The sequence below is a fragment of the Drosophila montana genome, unplaced genomic scaffold (assembly GCF_035044405.1).
Source record: "Drosophila montana isolate Dmon_TW-CO22-7 unplaced genomic scaffold, ASM3504440v1 contig_1264_1, whole genome shotgun sequence".
Taxonomy (NCBI): Eukaryota; Metazoa; Arthropoda; class Insecta; order Diptera; family Drosophilidae; genus Drosophila; species Drosophila montana.
The window spans coordinates 632231-653622 of record NW_026996243.1 but is presented as its reverse complement, the minus strand read 5'-3'; the positions used below and the strand labels follow the sequence as shown (position 1 = coordinate 653622).

The following is a 21392-nucleotide window of genomic DNA, read 5'->3' as shown; positions in this document are numbered from 1 at the left end:
TTTTTATAATAATAATTGTTTTTGATAATACATAAAATGAACAATACTTTTTTTTAATTATTGCGGCTTTTCTAACTTAAATAGTATGAGCTTTAAGAACCCAATATACATTCTGCAGTTCTGTTTATTTTAAATGCTAAACCATTGCCTATTGCCAATCAAAATGAACTGTTAATCAGGCAATTACGCAATTTAATTATGAATTAATTGCGCCATTAAAACAACAATCTTGTTTAATTGATGACGGTCGCGGCTATTTGAAAAGCTAACTGCCCACATAAATGTGCAACACCCACACACGCGCACACACACACACACACTTGCAGACACGCACATCATATGGCAATTGGATCTCCACCTCCTGACGACAAACCGCCCGCCCCCCGCACCGATGAGCCTTTGGCTAAGTGGGCGCGCGGCAAACAAAATCAAGCACAAATATCAGCCAACCAAACAAGCTACAAAATTGAAGAAAAAAATTTTAAAAAATTATGAAAAACTATCAAAACATTTACATGCGGCGGCTCCGCGCGGCCAACGCGACGGCCATTTATCAACTGACCAACTTCCCAGACCGCCGAGCGTTGTTGTTGTTGTATCTGGCTGGCTGGCAGTCGTTCTGCGCTGCCGGCGTCGTTTCATCTTTGGCCGGCAAAGAAAAAGCTTTGAACGGCGTTGAATGCGGTTAGAGGCGTACCCGTTGGCGGGGGTGTAGAAAGGCAGCCGGTCCGTACCATAGAGCGCTCGGCTCATAAGCACTATATGATTATGATGTTTATTGAAAAATTAATTTGCGCCTCGTTTTGGCTGCGGGTCTCATTTGCGTATTTCAAAGCGCAATGAATAATGATGAAGATTATAAAACCTCTTGACGCGTTTCGTCTGAGAAATTAATATTTGTAATTGGCTATAATTGTTCGTGCCAACGGCCAACTACATATAGTCGATTGTATAGAAAACCATATTAATGAGACCTCGCACTCGCCTTTTGTTATTTCAATATTTTTAATTGAAAAGAAAGCGGCCTTGTTGGTTTTTAATGAAGCGCTTTACTGACAGCATCAAAATGTTTTAATCAGTCACTTGTTTCGGAACGGAATGGTATAGGGTGGCACAAATTTCAATGGGAATGAAGGTGCTCCACAATTCGTAAAAGAATAAGATTAAATATATTGGAATGTTTTAGAGTCTAACCAGTTGATTAATTGTATGTTATTTTTTATATATATGTTATAGTTAATATACATATGTTAATTTGCAATCTTAATTAATTTATGTGGCACGTGTCTAACATTAGCAAATATTTTATATTATCTTAGCATGGTATGACAAATGACGAAAGTATGACGAAACGTCACCCACCAAATTTTTGACCTCCATTTCCACCAAGGAGGAACCGATTTTTCGAAAAGTGTGAAACACCCCTTAAATGAATTTGAGCAAAGATCTTTGAAAATAAGTTTGAGGGCGATCGGATGGTAAACAAAAAAGTTACATACAAACGTTTTTTGCGATTTTTCCACACTTGCGGGTGGAATTTCCCGAAACCCCGCCTTAACGTGCACCTACATTACATAAGGTAGCTACAGTGAAAATTTCAGCTTCCTAGCTCTTACGGTTTGGGCTGTGCGTTGATCACCAATCAGTCAGTCAATTAGTCAGTCAATTAGTCAGTCAGTCAGTCAGTCAGGACAAACAGTTTTATATATATAGAGATACATGAGTTATGTGTAAAAGGCATTTTTATGTTTATAACCTTGAATAAAATATTTATGTATATCTATTGTTTCATCTATTGAGAAGCGTATAGATGTGATATTCTTTTAGTTATATATCGTGCAAGAATGCTATGAATTTATAATATTTATTTATAAATGGTGGACAAAACGAGGTCAACCTAAGTGTAAATACCTTAAAATAGAAAAACTTCGATATTGATAATCTATATTCCGAAATAAAATAGTTGTCTGCTTAATTGAGTTTATAATTCCCCAGAAGCAGCTTCATTAAATATACTTCCAATCCCAAAAAACCTCCTGCAGGAATATTCGCCCATCATTAACCCCAAGCAGCGCCTCAGAGAAAATCCTACTGGCCCCCAACATGAAAGCGCCACAACAATGGCTGGCAAAACTTTGGAGCCAAAAATGTTCACATAATAATCCTTAAAATGAGTTTAATTTGTAAAGTAAAATTATAACCAGGGAGTGAGAGAGAGAGGGAGAGAGAAGGAGAGAAAGAGAAAGGCACAAACCCAAAAAGTGTGTAAGCGAGATGGAAAAAGAAACGTAAAGTGAGCGAGCAGAACAGGAAGTTAGCTGCCTCTTGTGCCATCTATTAAGTATATATAATGAACCCCAAAGTTTGGCTTATCCTTATCCTTATCCTGGGAAACCTATTGTTGTCGCTTACTGGAGGGCTGGGCTAGGGGGGAAGAAGAATTGCTCATTTTTTCGGGATGCTGCATATTTTAGATTTACGTGTGATTGATTTGCCATGCCGGCTACTCGATTTATGCGTAACGATAAGAATTTTATGGTTTATCTTTGAGGTGTGCGCCATAGACATAAATTTTGTTTATATTTTTTTTTTTTTTTTTTTGGGCTGACAACATAAGATTCTTTTCGAGCAGAAGAGGGATAAAAAACATAATTTCCTGGCAGAGATTGCAGCTTTGTGATAAGATGCCGTCGTCGATGATTTCGCCTTTCATCATAATGATGGGCTCATTGTTTATTATTTATATGATGTTTGTAGGAGTGTATGAAAACTGATGTTCGGGCAGCGGTGGGTCGTTTATGAAAATATTGCCCATACGCCGAGTGCGCTCGATTGGAGCACCAATTAAATTTTCCCTTAGCTCCAAAGACGGAAAAACCGAGACTCCAAAACATAAGCAGACAGCGCGACGACGCGGCCGCCAATTACGCTGACAGCAGAATTTAATAAGAAGCGGCAAAGCGGCAGGCAGCAGGCGGCAGGCAAATGAAGTCATGAATGTGGAAGCTGTGACGTGTCAGAGCGAGACGGCGTTTAACCGGGGAAAGAGCAACAAAAAGCCCAAAGTAGAAACGGACAAGCGACGGCTGCGGTGGCTGCGGCGGCTGCTTGTTATAAAATGCTAATACGCGCAGCAAAAACGCTTTGAAGATTGAATTATTCAATAATAATTAGGCGTGCGAGCGGGACAGCCAAAGACTGCACCTATTAACAATGGTGCCATCTCGCTTGCGTTGCGAACACAAAACTCACCACACTGGAATTGAACAGCGGTAGAAAAGAAGGCGGCGCAAGAAACACAACAAAAGGTAAATAAGAAAAATAAAATAAAATGCTGTGCGAGAGAGCTGTATCGCTTCAGTTAGGCCAATAAAAATGGTGTCGCTGCATTCGCTTGAGCAGTGAGTGCAAGTGAGAGAGCGCCAGAGCTGCGCCAGGCCGGTTTATCAGCCACCACCAAAACCAACACCACTGCCAGCAAAGTGCAGGTTTCACATATGTGTGTGTGTGCGAGTGTTTGTTTGAGTGTGCCTAGCAGCAGCAGCATAGCTGGGGCTGCGCCGCCGCCTGCGTTCAGTTGTAGAACAGACGTGATCTCAGGAGGACGTGTTTCTCTCGAGTCTCAGAGCCGCCGAACAGAGTCGCAACGTGAATTAAACGCCACATACTATAGCAAATGAGCAGGTCGCGTTCGTGCGTGTGCATGTGAGTGGGTGCGTGTGTATTAGTGAGTGTATGTGATGAACGAGCGAATTAATTAAAAGATAATCAACACAAATTAACGACACATATAGTTTCCACTGAGCGACCCGACAAGTGCCAATTTGAACTCGCGCGCACTTCTCTCGCCAGTGCAATGTTTTAATAAAAACCAACAGCAACAACAATCAACATTTAATCAAATCCAAAAGAGATAGGACAGTGAATCTTTTAGCAACTGCGAATCGCTGGCTTTATGTTAAAGCTTTCCAACAACACCGTTAACGTGAACGCAACGAGCGCAGCAACGACCAGGAACACGAATAGGAACAGGAGTATGACAGTGACTGGCCTGCGCCAAACGATGACCAGCCCGACGGTGCCGCCAACTACATCGCTCAGCAGCTCCGGCAGCAGCAACAGCAACCTGAGCAGCACGCTGACCTCCGCCGTCGCCGTTGCCGCCGCCAGCACTGGTGCACTGCATCCGCTGGGTAGCCCAACATCGCCGTCGGCATTGCTGCTGGCTCACCAGCAGCATTTGCTGGCGCAGCATCAACAACAGCAGCAGCAACATCAACAACAGCAGCAGCAGGCACTGCAGTTGGCTGCAGTGCACCCGGCGCCACATCATCTGCACAAGAGCAGCTCCAGGCTGAGCAACTTTAGCGTTGCTTCGCTGCTGGCGGACACAAGACCGCGCACACCCAACACCAGCGATGGACCCACGAATCTGTCAAGCTCCGCAGCCACATCGCCTATCTCGCAGAGCAGCGCCGCGGGCACTCCTCCGCCAGCAGCGCCACCAGCGGTGCCGCCAACGCATGCATTTCATCCCGCGACCGTTGCTCATCACGCCCACTTGCTGCATGCCGCGCATGTGGCGGCGGCAGCACACGCCCAGCAACAGCAGCAGCATCATCAGCAGCAGCATCTGGCCATTGCGCAACTGCGTCAGGCTCAGGCAGATGCGCGTGCCAGCTCTCCACCCGCTTCGGCCTCCGCCAGCTCCACGCCCAGCTCAACACCAGTGGCGCACGCAGCCGGCGCCAGCTCCACACCTGCCAAAAACGAAAGACACTCGCCGCTGGGCGGCAGCAGCCACACGGACTCCGAGTTGGAATACGACGACGATATGCTGCATGAACACGATGGGGAGCACGATGAGGAGGAGGACTCCATTGTGGACATCGAAGACATGAATCCCGACGACTCACCGCGCTCCACGCCTGATGGCCTCGACAGCAGCAGCAAATCGCTGGAAGGCTCCCACGGCGGGCCACCAGGCTCTGGACCAGGCTCCGGCCAAATGCCCACCACTCTTCTCTCTCCAGCGGCTTTGGCCGCCAGCGGACACGTGCCCATACGACCAACGCCATTCAGCGCTCTGGCCGCCGCAGCGGTTGCCTGGGGCGGCATGGGCGGCGGAGTGCCATGGCCGGGCGCACGTCAAATGCCAACCTTTGGACCAGGCTTGTTCCCGGGACAAGGATTTGGTGGAGGTGAGTGTCAATTAAATCTAAACCATAAAAAATTACTCTTAACTATTTGATTAAGTTTGGGTAAACGAAAAATGTTTGGTGTTGGTTTGACAGAGATATACGACATAATAATGGAGAACAAACATGTTATCCATAAAAAAGACACAAGTTAGGCTGAGCTCACACATACTGTAAAATACTCATATTGCAAAACATTTGAATATTTACTAAAGTAAGTTCTAACAAACTCCTTAGAAATGATAAACAAAATATTTTTAAACTTGGCACGTGACATTGCTTAGCATGTGCCAATTGAACTTATGCAAAATAATACACACAAGTCCCAAAATCAATGAATAATTTTTATTTTGGGCTCCTTGGTGAATTTTGTATGACTTTCTGCTATTTGCATGTTTGCAATTTCTACATTTGATATGTAAGCTTATTGATTAATCTTCAAATCCAGTCTTAATAGATTTGTAATCTTGACAAAAAAAAATTAAGCAATTTGCTGTAGTTAAACCAATGAATTGATATTTTGCATATAATTGATTGAGATGTCGGTCAGCGTTTACTTCAGCTTATAGACTATCCAATTTAGTATTAGATAGTAATTGATCGCATTCAAGGCCTACCTCCATTTTGTGTATGGGTATGCATGTGTGTGTATGGTTGGTTGTGTGTATGTGTGTGCACATAGTTTGATTGAATTAAACTGACCCGCGCCCTAATTGGCACCAACGACAATGCGACAATGGCTGCCAACGGCCATCGAAGCTGCGGGCGGTGGAGTCCCTCTCTGTCACAGCCCCCCACTGTCTGGTGGTGTAGTCAAAGTGCGTGGCAATTATTCCGTCGCTTCAAATAAAACAATGAAATGTTCTTGATTGCGCTGACCATTTACTCGTATCATCCAGAACATTAATACTATCATTTGTTGTTGTTGCTGTTGTTGCCGTTGTTGCCGTTGTTGGTGTCGCGTCGGTTTTGATTTAAGTCAATTGGCCCGTCTGCTTATTCATTGCATTTCATTTTAATTTTTTTTTTTTTTCAATTTTTTTTGGTGTTTTCCGGTCTATGTCAGCCCCCCAGCACAAGTATACCACGTGTATATATATTTAACTGAACTTAACTGACTGACCAGACTAATTGAAGCGAGTCTGGCAGCTCTGGCCGATTTGTATCTGCATGCACAGTTCACACTTTTCTTGCATTTTCCGGCATCGGACAAAAAGTGACCAGGCACTTGCAACACTTGCAACGCCGTTGGTTACACCTTGTTGCAGTCCGCACGGTACCAGTCCCAGGACAAAAACTCCGACGGCTGACAGACATGTGAACTTTACACGTTGGGGCAAAAAACCTATCGCGAACTTTGCATTTCCGTCCCGCAATAGCAATAACATAAGGTTGTTTTTCTTGCTTCTGTTGTTGTGGTTGTTGTTGCTGCTGCATTATTTTATAAAGCTGTCAAGGGGCAGACGCCCATAAGAGGCGCCACACATTTTTATATTGGTTTTTTCTTCATACGCATTTGAGACCCAATACACAAATTACTCCTATAACAATTAACATATGAATGCAGCTGTGAACGTCTCAAAATGAACGTTAAAAAATAATTTTAAGCAATAAAACAAAAATTAGAAATCATTTGAGTAAATTAACCAAAAAATTAAAAGTACTTTACGAGCTGGACAGCTGTGTTGCAAACAGTAACAATTAAAGTCCATAAACTAAGCGTTATAAGAATATTAAAATAAAAATGGTTTTTATTGCGCAACTCTTGACATTGTGAATACTTCGTCAGTCCCATTTTATTACATGTGTTAAAGGGTCAATTTGAATTGCGGCTGCAAGCTCTGCAATAATAAAAATCATAATAGCATATTAAGTGTAAAATAAAATATTTAAAATTTTACTCTTCTAAAATTATAAATTACATCAGAAATAATTAATTATAATAACAATAAAAATATAAATATTTATAATAATTAAAATAATAATATTTATAATAATAATAATTAAAAATAATAATAATTAGATTGTTGAGAATTTTTGAAAGATATAGAGGAACAAGAAATAATATTCTTATTAATAGGCCCATTTAAAATTCTTTAATAAATCATTTAAATATATGCATATGTACATACCTACTTCAGTCATGCAGCTATAAGCTCTTTAAAGAGCCAAATCAAATTATTTTTAAACTGACAAGCGACAACAGCAACAATAACAACAACAATAAGAAGAACAAAAAACTATTTCAAACATTTGCCGCCTATTTTGTCATTTGCTGTCAACTGCAGCTACACACACACACACGCAGACGCACGCACACATAGCTACTTTATACTACTTTATATACAACTTTATTTCATTTCGGCAGCTGTTTTTTTCCTGGCTTGGACCCATCCTCAGCAGGTCTCATTAGCGGAGCAGGTTACTGCCTTTGTTCTCTCTCACTCTCTCTCTATCTCTATCTTTTCTTTCTATGTCTCTGTCTATATTCGTGTGACCTGTGCCGCTATCTGTTGCCGCATTATGTCAAGTGTTAGGTACTTAGTGCCTTTGGGCAATGTAGCTGTATCTGTGTATCTGCATCTGTGTATCTGTATCTGTGTGTCGGCTAGGCAAACGGTAGCCGTGCGTTTGCTCTGAACTGGGCTTTATCAGCGGCGCTAGTTTCATGTTTGTTTCATGGCCCATTCAATTAAATGAAATACCACAGGCTGGCATCTTAAATGGGCTGCGATTAGGGAACACACAGGAACACAGTGAATACACAGGTGAAATTGGAGTTTGTGTGGCCGTCTCGGGTCAGCTCAGCCGATTTTCGTCATGGCTTTTTGCTTTGGAGAGTTTTGCAATTGATTTACATTCACATGCAGTTAAAATTCCAGCGACGGGGCTCTATAATTTAACTAATTGCAAAGCGCAGGCACGTCACGTACCTTATGGTATAACCAACTCGCAAAAGGGGTGGACTGGTGGGGGCAACTAATGCAGCTGCAATTCTTGGCAGCCATTATAGAAATTAATTTTCAAGCTGAACAAACGAGCAACAACTTGGGAGTCATTGCATAAATACAAACAACAGAAGCAGCAAATACACACACGCACATACTGTGAGAGAGTGTGTGAGTGCGAGAGCGAGATAGAGGCAGACCAACTGGCAAACTTGGTAGGTGTGGCATGTCAGCTACGCCCACCTAAGCACGCAATTTTTATTTGCAGCCAAGCAGCAATTTAAACGTTGACAGACGGCGACAGCCGGCGGCCAACGGCTGCTGGGCGTGCAACGAGAAGGTGGTGCGGATGGTATGGTACCAAAGGAGAGAGAGGGGAGGTAGTGAAGGTATACGGGACGCAGGTCGGTTACCACTTGCATGCGTTTTAACACCATTCGCAGAAGGCCCCAACGAAGACGCCAAAAGCTAAAATAATATTTGCATTCTGCACGCCATCTAACGTGCATAAGCTGTACTAAATACACTCACACATACAGATACATGTAGTTGCATGCAATCCAAGGGGGGTAGAGCTTGGTGTGTGAGGTGTGCTGGCGCAGACATTTTGATGTATGTTTTGGTAAATAAAATTTATTTGCATTAAATTACCAGGCAGACAAAAGCAACAACAGCAGCAGCAGACAAAAGGGGAGCAGCAGCAAGGGTGTGATGGTAGGTGGTGGGAGAGGGGGGGGTTGTGTTGTTGCCAATGACTTGCATATGTGCCACAAGGTGTTGCTACCGCAGACATTTGGGTATATGTATGAAAGTACATTGAGACAACGGCAAACATTTGCTAAATGTTTGTAGACAATTGGTAGTTCAACTAATTTGAGTCACTGTATGTCTTTGTGCACGCCTTTCAGAGTGTGCGCGCGTGTATTTGGGAGTGAGTGTGTGCATCTATGTGTGTGTATGTGTGTATACAGCTGAGTAATTAAAAGAGAGCTCAAGTACTTGAACTTGCCAGCAGGTGGGCAGCAGCCGGCCTGAAGATGCGGGCCCAACCCACGTGGGCTGCTTCAGTTTGCCCGCTCCTCAGGCCCCCTCAACCCTGTAGCTACTGGCCTCGTTATCGTTGCTTATCTTGCACAGAGGCAGCCATTGGTGATTAAAATATGCACTTCATTGCCACTGAGCCAGCAGCAACAACACATTCCAATTGCCAGCAGGCGAACCGGGCAACAACATGCAACGCGACAAGATTTGTCCACTGATCGCGCCCAGTTGCTGGTGCTAACTTATCTATGGCAGCCGGTTTTAACACGCTCTTTGCTAATTAATAGGCTCTAATGGGCCGGTTCTCATGAACTCCTCGAACGCCTAGCAATCAGGTTTGCATATTGGAAATACGCATCAGAAGGTATTAAAACTTAAAAATAACGAGCATGGTCCTCCGCTTTCAAAATGTTATACTTTTCTTGGCCCATTTCCATTCATTTTTATCATTTACTAATGCAACCGACAACATAACTGCTGCTATATGTCCTCCATGGTCATTTAGTTAATTTGTACTTGACTGGGTTGTGACATTTTCTTAACCGCTTCCATTCATTTCCCACAGTTGCTGTCAACTATCCTCCATAATAACTTTTAAGTGCATTTTTTATGTGCTCACTTACTCAGTTTTTATATTTTTATTCTGCATGACATTAAGCTGACCGATTTAATCTGCCTGCTTACAAATACACCCAATAATATTAGATAATCTTCCATTTACATACCATTCATGGGCACCTACTATGCGTACTACTCAACTGCTGCACTATGTCCAATTTGTTTATATGCATAATGCAGCGTTTCTGACTTTTTAACAATATAAATTCACTCTTACTGTACTCCAGCAACGTCTCATACAGAATTACTTTGGTTAAACTCACTTAATGACCGTTTCTAGCCCGATTTATGCATTCTTCTTATTAATACACGACTTTATTTAACTGTGCACTGTACAAGATATAAATGTATGATGCCTCAATATATCTATTCATTTCCCAGCTGGGTCATATGTCATATATATATGGTTCTCGTCATTCGTTGAACTAATCTGAAATCCTCATCGCCTGTTGCTGTGCATAATTCTCCCCCAAACGCATTTTTCAGCTGAAGCTAATTTGGTACTTTGCGCACCTCACTCACCTACATATTTGGTGCTAATTAAAATCCTTCATTATGAAATCAGCAGCAACAGCGGCAGCGGCAACACCAGGATTGGCATGGGGTCCCCGAAGCAGTGCTCGTTTGACCGTAAGCGTGTAATTGCATTAGCCAAACGTTCGATTCGCTTTTGCTCCAATCGATTGCAAAATGCTTTTCACTACAAAAACGCTTACTGAAACACCGGAGCCCCCCTTGGTCGTACCTGCTGCCTATTTGGCTATGCGAAAACGCTTTAATGAAGAATTAATTGCCAGCAATTTGCAGCGCAAATCAATCCACCGTTGTCAGCGTTGTCGTGTCGTGTCGTATCGCTACGGCCCATAGGCCTAGGCCTGGGCATACGAACTGCCATAGAGGCCTCCATGGGCGATTGCCTATGCGATCGATACGCGTAAATTTCACAATTGCTGCTTGTTTGTGTTGCTGTTGTTGTTGCTGATCGAGTCTTATATGTCGTCGTCTACAATACACCGGAGAACTCAAATTAATTGAAAATCCATTACAAACATAGGCTAAATGTCACAATTGGCGTTTGTGGCATGTATTTGCTCTGGCAATGGCGATGGCGACGCTGGCGACGTATTGCCCCAGCAACAGCCAGCAATAGCAACAGCAACAGTAACAGCAACAACAATGGCAACAACAATGCCTATAAAAGCACAAAAAGGCGAAAACAAGTCTCGCACTCTGGTTTGGACGTGCGTTGTCTTCGTCTCCAGCCTGTTCCCTTGCGTCCCCGTCTCCGATCTGTTCAGTCAAATGGATCTGTTGCAGGTTATTTGTGCAACAGGCGGCGGGCCAAGCCATTGGTTCAGTTAATCCGTGTACGGTGCGGGGTGTATGGGGGGTCGCAGCTATTCCACTTGCTAAAGTTTTTGCTTTGGCCTGCATTGGAAACCGAAACCCCATTCCAGCAATTTAGCGACAAATGACCAATTAATTTTGAAATAAATGCAAAGCGCAAAACTGGCTTAGAAAAGTGTAATTTAATTACCAGATGTGTACAGAGCATACTCTTCTACATATTTACGATTAATTTTGTGGTAATATTGCTGTCTAATAGAAACACTGCTGACTGTCAAAATAATTATACCCAAGTATACGCCAAAAGCCAGATATTATAGAAAATTATGATACGAGCCAAAAGACATGTGACAAAGGCAGCCAAAGCTGTAAAACTTGACCGCATCGTTTATATGCTAATTTGGCAACTAATTTATGGCCATCACAACAAGAGCGACAACAACAGCAAAAACAACAATAAATAATACAAAACAACAAAAAATAATAATAAAATTAACTATGTACAAAACAGAATCAGAAATGCACGAGACAAAAAAACGAACAAAAAACATTCAAAATATACAATATATTTATATGTATATTTATAGATGCATGCTGCCGCGTCTTGAAGTCTGTTACAAATTTCTTGCTGCTGCTGAGGCGCATCCACAGCAACAGCAACATCATCATGATCGTTATTATAATGATTATCAATATTATCGGGGCTTTTCACATTTCGTTTCACCTTGTTAGGCCATACAAAACGCTTTTACGAGACTGCATTCAGCACAAGACACACAAATAAATGAAATAATATGCATATACTTATTATGCCCGAAGCAGCAGGGATCAGGCAGTAGGCAGATAAGGCCCGTAATCTGAACGATCGAGCTTGGCACATTAACATAACTTTGACATGTCACACTAATTACTTAATGAGCTGATCAGCCCAATGCAGATCCAGATCCAGATTCAGATGCAGTCGCAGATGCATATGTAGATGCTGTTTGCTGCGAGACTTCGCTGGCATTATTACTTTTATTATGAAAGCCAGAGCCGATCGAAGCTCTACGTCCGAACGAATGTGCCAGACATTTGAGTTTTTTATGGACAGGCAACTTTGACATTTATTTGTTTATTGATAACACAACCTGACACAAAATGAATGTGTGTGAACACAGGCATCAAGTTCTGGTATGTGGCAGACTTGTTGTCGGCTGAGCAAATGGTAGTTGCAGCAGCTCATATGATGATCATTCGTAGAGTTTCTGTGCGGATGGCCCATCTGGTCTCGGCCGGGTTACTCATTTCTTGTTGTTGTTTAACGCCTCATTTGCGCTGCCTGCCATCAAAGCATAAAAAGCAATTACAATGCAACGAGAATGAGTTGAAGAAGAAGATGACAACAATTTTCGGTTTGTCACTCAAAAATTTCAATTTGTGTAATTATGCATAAAATTAAAGCGTTGCATATCATTTGCATGGACCTTTATTTTGATTCCTGGCCCGCAATACGAAATGCTCCATAAATTACGCGTGCCTGCGCCTGCAGACTGGCGACTTGAGACTGGCGACTGGACGATTCTGGCACAAGAGATACGACACATGGCTATATAGTACTTGATACTATTGAGAGTATACTCCCTGCCAAAGCTGACCCGGGGATGCATCTTTAAAATGCCATTTGCAACTTTGTGGCTTGGCGCTGGCAGCCCCAATGGCAGGCTCATTACTTTCATTAACAACACTCCAAGTGAATGCCACAGGCGCACGATGCTGGAGCAGCTGCATCAGCGGCTGCCCTAACCCTGCCCCGCACAGCGTCAACTCCATGCGGTTGCTTTATAAGGCATGCACGCTTTTTTTTGCATTTTTTTTCCTTTGGTTTTTTCCTGCTGCCCAGCCGCGTCCTCATCCTCGTCGTCGCTGCTGCGGTCTTTGTTTGCCAAAACAAAATGCCCAAATTAAAATTGTTTTGCAGCCAACAGAGAATCGAACTGGGGACATTGCATTTCCCGTCGCTGCTGCTGCAACTGCGACTGCTGCGACTCAGCGGCTGCGGCTGCTGCTGCTTTGTCTGACAAATAGTTTAGACAGCAAATTTATTGGCCACTTAAAGGAGTAATTACCGTTTGCTGTAGACGTTGCCGTTGTTCGGTTTGTTGTTGCTGCCGCTTTTAGCCATGACAAGGCCAAGGACAACAGCAGCAGACAGACGACGACTGCTGACAGCATCTCATTCAGCGCTTCAATTGTATGCAAATGCTGCGGATTTAGTTGCTTTTAATTGGCCACAGATCGCGGAACAGGCTAATCAACACTTTCCTCTTAACTAAGCAATCATTTAAATTTACTTATGCCTACAGACGACTAATCAACACTCTCTCTCCTCTGTCTTCTTCTTTTAGATGCCAATGAGCCGCCTCGTATCAAATGCAATCTGCGCAAACATAAACCCAACCGCAAGCCGCGCACGCCCTTCACCACACAGCAGCTGCTCTCGCTGGAGAAGAAGTTCCGGGAGAAGCAGTATCTGAGCATAGCGGAGCGCGCCGAGTTCTCATCGTCGCTGCGGCTCACCGAGACGCAGGTGAAGATTTGGTTTCAAAATCGGCGCGCCAAGGCCAAGCGGCTGCAGGAAGCAGAAATCGAGAAGATCAAAATGGCGGCGCTGGGCCGCGGTGCCCCTGGAGCACAATGGGCCATGGCCGGCTACTTTCACCCGAGCCTGATGCATCTGGGATAAGTAGCGGCCAAGTTGGTGTGCGCTTATAAATAGCTGACGCACCAGCCGCACGAGCAGCCAGAATGACAACCAAATAACTGAGCCACGCCCAGCCAGCACACCCACAAATGTTGTGCTTGCTTCAAAACCCCCAAAATTTTGCTGTGATGTTAGCGCATTTTATTTACGATACTTCCAAATGTTTTTGTAAAATGCACTCTGTAAATACTGTAAGCATAGAGAAAAAAAGCTGAGAGAGAGAGAGAGAGAGAGATAGCCGGTTCTCGATAGATCCGATACCGAACTCTGTATATATCTAAACAAAAGCAAGCGAGAATGTTTCCTAATTGTACATAAATCTAGCAAGTAACCCAATTAACAATTCTGAAGAGCCAATTTGCGTTTAAAAGTATTTGCTGTTTGTTAAACTGTAATATAGACATTAAAAAAAAAAAAAAAAAAAAACCAAATAAAAACATAAAAAAATTGGAATAATTTATTTGTAAAACTCAAGTCAATAAATAAACAAAACGTCGGAAGCTTAAGCCCTAAATGATATTTGATTGTATTGTAATTTGCATTATAAGTCTAGTTAAAAGAACGCATGTATTTAAAAAATACTTATAAGGAACTTAACTAAACAGCTATAACTATGCCGTTAATTATAAATTAAATATAATATAATATGCAGCCCTATACATAGCTCATACATTCATTTAAATACTACCATATAGTGTTAATCCTCTGTAGTCGTTTACACTTAAATCATAAAACAAAATTCCCAAAAAGAAAAAAAAAACAAAAAAGAAAAGAAAAAAAATCAACAAAAATCAGTGGAAAAATATATAATTATACGAAAAATTTAATGAGAATTTGTTTTCAATTGGGGTTTTTCCAGCACGCAACATGGCAAGAGATTATTAAATTTTCCTATAATTTGTTTATGCCGAAATCTGCCCTTGCAGAGGTTATTCTAGTTTTTTATTTTTACGATCAGATGAGTTGATTGGTTCAAGTTCATCATCTTACTTATCTGCAGGTTAATATACGATGTGATCTCTGTTAACAGGCAATGAATGAATTTACCTCAAACATCAAATCATCTTGAAATCAGCCATATCTGATCACTATTTTATAAAGCTTCTTTACTAAATCGATTTAACTGGGTTCGGTGCAGATATAGATGCACGACATTCAACTTATGAAGGACAAATTATGAAATTTATTAAACTAGCGCAAAATGGGATCACGAATATTTCAGAATCATTGGTAGACGTGATGATACCCTTCAACTGAATATGGAAAATCCGATTTTAATAGTGTTCATGTTTTCAGAACAAAAAAAAGTTGAAAAATATAAATTTGGGTTTGTATGGGAATCTTGTGAGGAATTGGTGTCAATTATATCCTGCCATTAATTAAAAGACCTCAAAATGGAGACCATAGACAGCCAAGTCGGAGCATTCGCCAACCGGTACAGCGAACGCTTGCAGCGACACTGCAGCCGGGTAGCAAGAGACCTCGCTGGGAGGTGTGTAGTCAGGAGGCTCAAGAGAAGATCGTTCAAGGACCTCCTCCAACCACGACATAGGAGACGCCCCGTAGTCCTCCGACTACCTACGTGACGATGCAGCCTTACTCAAAAAGCCGCCTTTGACGTTTGTCCACGATAAAGCCTGAGGACCCAACCAGGCTTGGCGTAATATCACCTAAGTCAACTGTGTTGTAATAAAAATGTATGCTATTTTTGATTCAATACAATAAACAAAAAAAAAAAAAAAATTAATTTTGTTTGTCGACAATACATATTTTAGGTCGGCCTCTGTAAATTACTGTACAAAAGTGCCTTGCACATAAATAAATTTACTTTTTACTTAATAATATTACGCTTTGAATACTCCAGTAGCCAACTACTTTAAGCTTATCTAGATTAGTATATATAATGGCACATCTTTGGTTGGATACAAGACCATAAATACCCAAAACATAATTATAGCATCAAAAAGGTTTGTGAGTAGAAGTTTGCCAAAGTTGTAACTCTGGGGCTCAGTTGATGGTAGAAGATATGTCAGTTATCTCAACTCAATCTTGCCAGCCTTGATCGCTTTTGCTTTGTGGATTATTAGCCACAATGATTGACACTGATTAACTACCAGCTTATGTGACTTGTAGCTCTAATTAAATGCCAACTTGTCATTTACTTAATGCATACGTATGTGTTAAAAGAACAAACAGTCCAAGATAACCTACTTGATAGTGTAAAATCTCCAAAGTTATACCGTGAAGGACTTTTAATATTTTCCGCATATCTCTGGGTGTAGAGGAACAGGTCATCATTATAAATTTTAACCCATTCGAAATATTAATAACAAAATTGAGTAAGTAATAGTAGAAGAATACATAATTAATAAATGATTCATATTATTCATTCAACTATTGGGATTTAATTATGTAAAGTGCATGCATTCCCTTACGACAGAAAACGCTATATAATTTAACGAGATTATTCTTAGGTGTAAGACAATGATATAATCGGGTCATGCTCTTGCCTTTAGCTTAGTTGCATGAACCTTGCTACAGAATCTATATAATTCCTGGATGATTATTATTTTGTTTGATGCTGTTGCTGCTGCTTAAATACTTTTAATCAATCGCTCGTATTTCACAATCACAATCAGTCAGTCAAGTGCGAAATGAAAAAGCGCCAGCGCGTGCTTATCGGCGATCAATTAATATTTAATTAATCAGGCGAGGGCCTGTGGAGGGAACGCTTCGGCTGGCGCACATGGCGTATGCGTACTCTTGTTTACCCGGACTATTGCCGTCAATCATTCGCAACTACTTACTTATATGGAGGTTAAGCACTGGCACTAGAACCTCAATGATGATCATTCAGATCATTATTAGCAGATGTAGCAGTAGGGAATTGAGTGATTATCAAATTGTAATTTTTATTTCTATGCTATTTGTCGAGTGTCAGACGGGTTCAATAACAGACTCGGCTAGCAACCTGCTATAGGTTTATTTATTTATTTATTTCTTGTTGACAATGTGTGAGCGTTAATTGTTGTTGTTGTTATTATTGCTGTTCTTATCGCACTGAATTAAACCCCAATTAATTTAATTACAAATGGAAATAACGCGCCGTTCGAAGCAGCGTTCAAGTCGAAGCTTGTCAAAATTTTGTTATTTTGATTTATTTTATTTTGCCATTCGTTAACAGATGCAGGCAAATGAATGCATACATACATACGTAAATAAGTATATGCTTACGTACATGTTTGTGTAGTCGCCTGAGCTCAATAAATAAATTTAAATATTATTTGCCATTTTGGTGCTGATAAGCGAAATGCGTCCACATTTTTTACAGTAGCGTTTCCATTTATTAAGACTGTCATTAATTTTAAATTATAACAAAGTGAGCATTTCCGGCTATAATATACTGTGTATTAACTATTGATTTAAGCATTTTGAAGTTAAAATTCGTAGCTTAATAAGAAGTTTGCTCTTAGCGAATTAGAATTTCATTTAGTCTTAAAGTTAAGTTTGTTAAGAAATTTAAACAAGCTTTGATGACACTTTATTAGCTCTGCAGATCAAATACATTATTTAATTGTAAACACATTAATAACATGTATGTGCATGTATGTTCGCATTGATAAATGCATTGCCATATGAATGCAAATTTTTACAGCAGCCAAGTATTTTATCTCAAATGTCAAATCGATTGTCTCTGCAATTAATTACGCGTATTTAATTACAGTGCGGCCCACGCCGACGCCGACGCCGATGCTGTGGCAGTTGCCGTGGCGCCCTCGTATCTTTATTAATTAGCCCTGATGCGCCTGCAGGTAGCCACAGGTGGTGCTGCATGCAAAACGAGCCGCAGCGGAAAGTGCAACGCGTTAATCAAAACGTAATCAAATCATTTGGCAAGGGTCGAGCAAGCGAAGCCAAACCGTTACAACAACAACAAACATTATAATCACAGACTGGTCACAGTGGTCACCCGCTGGGCGTTGTCGGGCCCGGCAATTAAGCTTTTTATCTGGCCTAATGGACGAAGCGCCGCCTGCGCTGATTGCGCGCATTTGTTTAGCGTTGTCGTCGTCGTCGTCGTCGTCGCCATCGACGCTCGCTCGCTCTGCACCCAATCAAATATGAAGCTGTTTCACCCGGTCGCTGCGTCTCCCTATACTAAGACGGCAGCACAGCAGGAAACTAACGCCCCACCGTGAGGCGGCGCATTTACAATGATAATATTTGTGTCCAAAGTTATCAATGAGTGCGCCGCGTTCAGAGAACGGGATATTGAATGAGTCTCTTATTGGAGATAAGAGTAGGTGAGTGCCAGTGATTTTATGATACCATTCTTTTTCAAATGCTGCAACTACTTGCGTCTACGTTTTACTTAAGAGCAATGATATTTTGATTAGCTTTGACCGAAATTTATAAATGTTTTCTACCCAAATGTTTCTATACGCACGAAATTAAAAATATTTTTTTTCTTATATCAAATTTTAGTAAATTGGGGGACGTGTCCAAAAACGGATCTCTTATTAATCAGCGTAACTGTACAAGAATCTACAAACAAAGTTTAGTCAATATAGCTACTAAAATTTAGAAACCCATATACATATGATATAATATTTATTGATATTATGAAATATGAGGAGACATTGCAAAAAAAAAGGAATACATATTTCAGCTATATAGCTCTTTTAGTTTCCGAGATCGATAAAAAATAACCACACTTTATGAAGTCGCAGATGGTACTCGCGGTGTGTTACAGATGAAAAGAAAAATGTTACCCTTTTCAAGCATTTATCGCTGAATTCAGGTTAAAACAAGTAAGAGGTTCTAGTCGGGAGCTCCCGACTATAGGATACCTTAACCCTCTTCTTCCAACACCAAATGCAGTTCGCGCTACGCGCTCGTTTGCTTTAGTAATAAAGCTAAATTAAAAAAAAAAACGTTTCCTTGGCAGGGTTCGAACTCGCAACTAACCGCGCTACTTGCCGCCGCCTCTACCCAACAGCCACACCAATTATTGAAATAGTAAAATATCAGCACACAAAACAATCCAATCGCAATTGCAATGCTGTTGATAGAATTCAAAGAAGACGCCCATGAATGTGTGTGTGTGGACGGACAGACAGACGAACATGGCTTGATGCTGATCAAGAATATATATACTTTATGTGGTCGAAGATGCTTCCTTTTGCCTGTTACATACATTTGCACAAATACATTATACCCTCTTTACACATTTGTGTTGAGGGTATACAAAATCAGTCCACATATTCAGAAAGTGACTCTCTGTCAAACAATTTTGTCACATAATTAAGTAACAACCGTAATATTCTTATACTATGTAGCTTAACCTACTCAAATTCTATGCTTATCGAAGTATTCGATATTTGGTTCTGTTCGCAGTAACATTAATCAGCTTATCAATGTACGAAAATAACCTAAGTTTCTAAATTATCAAACAACTAACTAAGTCGAGTTGCCTTAACTAAAATTACATTTGTGGGTAAATACCAAGTAGTGTTATTAATTTGGTTGGTTTTTCAGTTGTTTTTTCTGTATTTTCGAGTTGAAAAAAAAAACGGGTAAGTAACGCCTCCATAACGAGGAAACCACTTTGTCAGCCAAAGTATTTTTAATTAACACCACGAAGCTCGCCGTCCCTAGTCCGCACATGCAAATGAGCTCATTATGAGCTGATTATGCAATACATTGATCATTTCAACTACGTCCCCAGACAACAAATACATACACAAAGACACATATATACGCTAAACACACACTAAAAGCAACGCAACTGCAACATCCACAGCAAGTTCGACACACGAAAACTGCTCATAAAATACTAAATGGAAATTAAAATACAACGGAAAATTCATTCATAAACGTAAGTGAATTGGAAATCCGTTTTTTTAACCTGCTTCGGGGGAGTGATAAACTTAAGAGTACTCTGGCCCGCTCATTATGGACATAGTATTTATCTATGGATGTCTGCTGGGGCAGGCAAAGGCACTCAAGACTCTAGCAGACGGCATGGCGGAGCACTTGCTGCTCTATGTATGGGTAACATTCACAATTACCGCGAATAAATTGGGGTAATTAGGTAATAAAAATAATGTTTTCACCTCATTATGGCAGACAGGCATCTGCGTCCAGCAGCTGTAAGTCAATTGGGCTGCCATTTTTCCAAGAAGCCAACCAACCACCTGCCGTCCATAGCCATCGGGATCCGGCTCCATACCGAAGTGGGGCACATACACATACTCATTGCTGCAGTTCTCTTGCAGGTTTATCAATATGCAAACTCATTTAGACGGCATTAAAATGCATTTTCTGGAAAAGTGTTTTCATACCCTGCACTAACATACGGGGAATACTTTTTGTGAAGGCAAGCCGAGTACCCTGTACACTCTTGAGTGCGTCTGTTTTAAGCTTATCATAAGTAATTCCATGTCTGTATACCCTATTTATTTAACTAAACAATATCTAAGCTGCTCGACAAAAAGATACCTTTTAGCCAGGTCTAAAGGGTCATTACACACATTAGCTTTGAATATTATGCCTCACTTAAAGAAACTTTGTACTCTGGACAAAACAACCTTCAAAAATATTTCGTAGTTTTATATGAGCTGTTTTTTTAAAAAATGCTGCTGACACCATTAATTCAATGGTGACAAAACGATCCACATTAGAAATGTACCCACACGAAATCTAGGGTGTTTTAAACTCTAGTCTCATATTTTATGCGTTCGTTTATGCATTCTTATGCTGTACTTAGGGTGTGGTCAATGGCCTTGCCACAAAAGAGTGACAAAAGCATTTGAAGTTATCGTCGTTGCACAATATGCAAATTATTAATTTTTCATGGAATTTTTAGGTCAATTACAGTTTTCCCTACCACTCTTGTACGCACCTGAAACGCGACCCGAACTTTTTATGAGTCCACGGCTATTTTTACCTCGTAGAGCTGGACTGGACCGCAGTGCATATATTTTAATGGCTCAAACGAGTGGCTATAATTGGTTGAAAATGTGCGCGTAATTATGGTATATAAATACATAGTGAGCCCGGGTATTGTGGGTGCCGGTTAAAATTCGGTCATACTTTTATTGCCATTGAAATGCTTTCGAGGCGTTTAATGAGAACAGCGCAATTCAGATATCAGCTAGTCGTCTTTTTGCTTCTGCCTCTCCTGCCTGCATTAATTTTGTGGTTAACTGCTAAAATTCCGGGAAACAAAATGTGTAGAATGCAATTAAACAAAATAGCGTGAGATACGCGTCCGATATGCGGCTCGGAAGCAGAACATTGTCGTCGCTCCCATGCCTGAAACTGAAGCCTAATTTCCAAGTTTAGAATTCTGCGAAAACCGTTCCATCTGCCTCCATCTTTGGCTCCATCTCCGGCGCAGCCCACGAGCCGGAGTTTACGTTTTTGAATACTCAATTAAATTTGTGTGCCCACTGGCTGATTGTTTTTGTTGTTGTTGCTGTTGTTGCTCCTGTT

The 21392-nt window shown here is 41.2% G+C and overlaps 1 protein-coding gene across 1 annotated transcript; it reads left to right on the top strand.

Annotated features, from left to right (window-relative positions):
* Positions 1–3559: 3559 nt before the first annotated feature.
* Positions 3560–14317, top strand: Dr (Drop). Its single transcript, XM_064680091.1, has 2 exons — positions 3560–5201; positions 13540–14317. Exons 1-2 carry the CDS (start codon positions 3956–3958, stop codon positions 13875–13877), a joined length of 1584 nt encoding a protein of 527 aa, XP_064536161.1. The 5' UTR covers positions 3560–3955; the 3' UTR covers positions 13878–14317.
* Positions 14318–21392: the final 7075 nt, after the last annotated feature.